This window comes from Catharus ustulatus, chromosome 1 (genome assembly GCF_009819885.2).
Source record: "Catharus ustulatus isolate bCatUst1 chromosome 1, bCatUst1.pri.v2, whole genome shotgun sequence".
In the NCBI taxonomy this organism is placed as follows: Eukaryota; Metazoa; Chordata; class Aves; order Passeriformes; family Turdidae; genus Catharus; species Catharus ustulatus.
The window spans coordinates 30,954,511-30,960,510 of record NC_046221.1 but is presented as its reverse complement, the minus strand read 5'-3'; the positions used below and the strand labels follow the sequence as shown (position 1 = coordinate 30,960,510).

General features: G+C 34.2%; 1 protein-coding gene across 1 annotated transcript in view; it reads right to left on the bottom strand.

The window, feature by feature from the left end:
- Positions 1–1,110: 1,110 nt before the first annotated feature.
- AHR (aryl hydrocarbon receptor) overlaps positions 1,111–6,000 on the bottom strand; it is a 67,607-nt gene continuing 62,717 nt past the window's right edge. The window contains exon 11 of the mRNA XM_033064745.1: positions 1,111–4,136. Coding sequence (XP_032920636.1) covers positions 3,981–4,136 — 156 coding nt within the window. The 3' untranslated portion in view covers positions 1,111–3,980. The remainder of the gene's footprint in view (positions 4,137–6,000) is intronic.

Sequence of the window (6,000 nt, the reverse complement as noted above, 5' to 3'; positions counted from 1 at the left end):
AAAGCCAGTTCTCAGATAAACAAAATCACCTGAGAATAAAACAGCTCTCAGTTTAAGTGTGTGAGTGGAAGAGGTGGTTCCTCACCAGGAAGATCTCCAAAATAGCTATTTGGAAAAGCTTCCCTCTGAGAGAGCCTTGAGTAAGATGATGAGTTCTACCAGCAGATTGCCTGAGCTTTTGATGCAGTGCCCTACTGCTGGTTTGGTATCACCATGGTTGTTAACTTTCACGCTGAATTAGAGCAAAGAAGAAAAATCTTCATAAATCATTAAGAAAATAGCTTTCTACAGAAAAAAGTATCTTCTTCTTTCAAATAAAACTGGACACTAAGGTCCTCTACAGGGAACAGGTTGATACATGGCTTGAAGGTGTATTTTTAACAAATGCAACAGACTACAAAGAAAAGAATAACCAGTGTTGCTTATATTATTGCTTGATTATTTCCAGATGTTACCTCATAGATTTGCAGTCTTGTTGAATTATACTTGTACCTTAGCATGTCTTTTTGTGCAGTGCAAGAAGAGTAAACAATAGGAGTGACATACAGGGTTCATAGCCTAGTATTGATTCCGGATAAAACATTTGTCTTCATACATTTTACAAGACAATGGTGTAGTTCCAGCCAATTAAATTATTGTCCATCACGTCACTAAACTGAAGAACTATTGTAAATTCAGTGAACTGCATTGGGAATTACAGTGAAACATTTGATTTAGCTTTACAAACAATTTAAAAGACTATCATGCAAAGCCAACAGAGCATACAGGAAACAGCAATATTAGCAAATATCATTAGAAATAAACTAATTGCTTCCTTAACTTAATGTTGCTATGAACTAGCAATAAACAGTAAATAGCAGTGTAATGTAAGTACTAGTGGCCAACTCCAGATCACAAAAAAGAACATGCTTCTTTTCAGCAGTATCAATGCAGAAATCTCTTCCTGCCTCATTATTGTTCAACTGTGAGTTTACTGTGACTAAGCAATGAATAGAAGAGCCTTCCAACTACTAATTGTGGCTTGCTATTTACAAACTTTATTTATAAACTCATTTTCATGCAAGTATAAAATACTAATTCCATGGACAAATACACATTTGTTCACCACTCTAAATTATATACATTGTATTTGCATCTAATATTCAGAGAAGTGCAAAGTCCACAGTGACGTAAATAACAAGTTTTGTAAACTATTTTAGATGACAAGCTCTCAAAAGATATTAGTAACCATAAGATAACATATTTTTTGTATACTGCTGAAATCAAACATTTTTGTAGTAAAAGAACATACATTTCAGCTACATTCAAGTGAATATTTTATTACCATGTATTATGCCTTACAAACTTTAGTGGAGATGAGCAAGAGCACTACAGAACCATACCTTAACGCAAGAGGTGTATTGCATGGTATGTGCAGGCATAGCAAAGGAGAGAGGAGAACTGGAAAGAAAAACAAGGTAAGAAAACTTGTACAAAAATGGACAGTAATACTGACTAACACTGGGTTATAATCTTACTCATAACAGACCTGAAGGGCTAATAGAGATCCAATTCAGAAACACCTGTGCACTGTAGGTACAGTTTGGTGCAGATCAAGAGTGCACGAATACAGTCAACGTTGTACGCATAAGATAATGCACAAAATACGCTGATATGCATATAAACAACTACCTTGTTTACATTAAGTAGGGCAGCACAGTTGTAGTGCTGCATCCTTGGCACTTAGTGATAGGACAACATGTATTTGGTTTAACTAAATTCATAAACAGGATATATAATGGTTTGTAAGATGGAACACATACATTATCCCTTTCAACCTTCTGGTTTACAGCATTTTTCTAATTTTCCAGTTCAAATGCAAATATGACACACTAGCTAGATATGGAAGATGCTTCTGATATTGGCTTAAAACATCAGCTTCAATTAAAAAAAAAGAATCAAGGATTAATTCAAATGATAGTAAGTGAATTTGTTACTATTGTCTTGTGCTGAAAACAAAATCTGAAACATGGTGGGGGAAAAAGCGCAACCTTATAATAAAACCCACAATGTCTTTATGGGCTTTTCCTGAATAGCAACTGCTTCCTTAATGTCCCTTTCATATATGCTAATTTCACTTAAAAGAACTGCTGATCTTACTAATCTGAAAAGTTGTAACTGAGTTAGAAGTTTGGCCTAATGTATCACATCACACAGAATGGAAGAAAATATGTTCTTTTTCAAAGAGAGCATATTTCAGCTATGAAAAGATTCCAATTTTAAGTGATTGTCCTTTATTAAATAATATTAACAACTATCTGGAGGGAGCCAATTTACTTTTGCCTGTTTCAAACAAACTGGCTAAATTGCCATTTTACATTATATATAACAAATTTAATAAAATTGTTCTTAACACATAATGATGTAATACTTTAAAATTAACAGTTTAAAATATTTTACAAAGACATTTTATTATATATGAACTATACAAGAATATGAACACACAAGAATATGAAATATCTTGAACATATACACATTTCTGTATTTTCTGTAGATTATTACTTTGCACCAAACATTGGTGTCTGCACTTTTACAGTCCTCAGATAAAAGTAAAACAAAACCCCAGAATGTTTAGTGGATATGTTTAGTTTGGGTTTTTTCCTGAAAACAAAACCTATTGCAAGGAGAATTTCTCTAATGAATTTTTTTCTTTCCACTATTTCATATTTTCCACATAGCTTTTCAAATGGATCAACATACACAAGAATAATCTCTCTGTTCTTTGCAGTGCAATTTGTCAGGGATAAAACTGAAACCAAACTGACCCTTTCTCCACTATTAACAATGAAAATTGCAGTCAAAATAATGTCAACGCCAATCACTATTGAGATTCCTTTACCCCTTTATTGAAAATGCAATCCTTTTCAATATCCGTTTTAATGAAAATATTTGCATAGAGCAGCCTTGTATTATTTCTAAAGAACATTATGAGCGTTTTAACACAAGATAAGGCACATGTTTTTCAGTATTAATAATCTAAAACTAATCCTGAGGATCTGCTCCTCCCCCTCAGCAAAATCTGCTTTTTTAATATACCCTGTATTACCTGAAGAAAGCAGAAAAGCAATATAGAATAAACTCAAATTCTTTAGCTGAACTAAATTCAGAACATTAACAACTCCTGATAATAGTGTAACAAATCCACAGATGAATTAAGTCACTCTCTAAACAAGTAATAGGTAGAGGGAAAGAAAAAAAGACACAGCCAGTAGCACTGTTATGTTAGCTAAAAGTTCATATACTAGAGATGACATTTATAGTGAGTTTTGCTAAAATAAGCTCCCATCAGAAACAAGGTAGCTAAATTGTGAGGCACTTAAGGTTGACATTAAAAGGAGGAATGCAAGGGGTCTGTTTCATAGAAAACCTGAAGTTGCATATCATATCCTTGTATTAAGCCTTCTATTAAAGTGCTAGAAATGGAGACTTGAAACAAAAGGATTCAAATACAAAATAAGTGATTACAGAGCTTAGTATGCATTAAAATTAAGTGCTTTTGATTCTCATGAATTTAGAGCTTTTTAATAGTTTTTTAAAAATAAAGTCTGGAAATAATCCACATGTGAAATCACCTTCCTTGTGCCATCAATGCTATTTGTAAAGTGCCCAATTATTTTCTAAACAACAAAACCATTTGCCTTATCTTATGTTGTACGGCATGACATAGTCTGTAGTATGTGTGTAATCCATACTGCAAGGACTCAGCCAGCCTGATGGAAAACAGCACATGCATACTTTTGATCGGAAGATTTCATTCCACCTGTCATTCTAAATAGCCAGGTCTTGAATTACATATCCACCCGTATATAGTGCAACCAACCTCATATTCCCAAAATGTCATTTAGCTGTTAAAGTCTGATGCTCAAAGAGAGACTTAGCAAGCTTTTCCTCAGAGCAACCTGACGCCCAGACAAAATCACAGATGGAGCTCTAGATCTGAATCACATAAATCCACTAGATGCCAAATCTGAGAAGGATCTGGGTTCTTTTGGATGATGAAGAGGCTGAAGATGTGTGGCAGTCTGTGCATTACTGATCACATCTAACTGAGAGGGATATGATTCATTTACATTTCCTCCATTGAAACCATTTTGGAACTGGTAGGAAAAAAAGAGAATAATAAATGGTTAGTATAGGAAACCAATTTATTTATAAGTAATTAAAAATCCTCCTAAAGACACATTGGATGAAATAATCTTAAACAACATTGATTAGCTTTCATTGGTTTTTTAAATGATGAATAATGAGAATTTAATTTGAATTAAAATAGGGACTGAATCATCAGTGAATCTTACCCATGTTGAAGTCAATGGGAGCCCTACTTCTGGTTAAGTGAAGAAATAACTCTATTATCTAAATTGCAATAGAGTTTCTATTTCTAGAAAGTACAGTCTGAGAACTCCTAGTTGTTACATCCAGCTGTTACATTTTAAAAGCAACCTATTTACGTCTTTCCACGCCTGCAGTGGGATCCAGACATAACAGCTCCTCCAGCAATGCATATGCAGTCCTATTCATAAGCTGAATCACACTGTGTGCAATCCACTGGCTGAAATGTTACAGGGTGGGCTTTTTGACACTCTTCATATTGACAAGGCCAAGTAAGAGCAATGAATGGCTTTCATCAGTCTTAACATAATTGTTCATAGGATTATTTTAATCACATAATGTAATGCTTCCTGTCATGCTATGGACTTTATCTACAAAATACTCCATTCGGTCATGCAAAGAAAATACAACAAAGTATTTTAAACATTTCCATCATCTCCTTGGGAGTAGCTTATATCGTAAGTACTCATTCCTTCGAGGTTTGTCTTTAAGAACGAGTCTTACATATTCATTCATCCATTCATTTTTCAAATTATGCTGGGTATTAGTTCTTCTTTTTCCCTTCTATGCAAACATTGAAATTTGACTAACTGTGCACAATTCTTCTAACTTTTTAACAAGACTATAGCCATGTGAATTATATTTTTAATCAAAGCTGACACACTTTTTAAAGAGTATACACAAGGATTTTTTCAGACAGAAGTAGGTAATCTTAATATTCTTCATTAATAAGATGATCATATTCATAAAATTTTTTAAGAATGCTCTCAACATAGATTCAAGTACTTAGGAAGGTTTCTCCTGCTTAATAAGGGAACACTGATCCTTAACAAGCAGTCAAACAATCACAGGCCTTTCTGTCCTCCATCACTGAAAGTGATTTTTGACTACACTGGCTATGCTCCTACCAACAACAAGACAGGCAGAAAGTCAAGGCACATGACCACAATAGACTCTTCTGGCTTTCTAATTCTGTAGTCTTCTCATGTAGAAATCCATGGGAGTTAGAAATCTGAAAATATACCAGTCATGGCTTCTATAGCAACATCTATCCTCTCTCTGGACTCTAACCACTGACAGGGATGTCAGTGTGCTAAACGCAGCCTACCTTGGTTTGGCTGTGTGAATGTGGGCTCAGAGAGCAGTATCCTATCTGCTCAGTCACACGGGCTTCTGCTCATGCAGTGCTACTCAGCCCCATGCAGCACAGGAATACCCTAACAAGAGGGGCTGAATTTTCCTCTGAACAACTTAGGTAAAGACAACTTTTCACACAATGTGCCCTTTGTTAATTTTCTTACAACAAACTAAATGTCCTATTATTTTTGCAGCATTGCATTCTAGTAAATATGAAGCAATAGACATAATTTCTTCAGAGGTGCTGTCTTTGTCATTAAACTTTTTATAGATAGATGTGAAGAAAACACAAGGAAGAAAATAAAAAAACAGGGCTCATAACAAAAATTATTAAGGAAGCGTAACAACAAAATAATCTGCAAAATAAATGTAATTGAAATCAGCCATTGAAAATAAAGAAATGGAATTGCAAATGTAGTGGCTGTACAAAACTGATGCATCACATTAGCACAGCTTTTGTGAAAAGAGTAATTATTTGTTATTAAAAAGACAAAA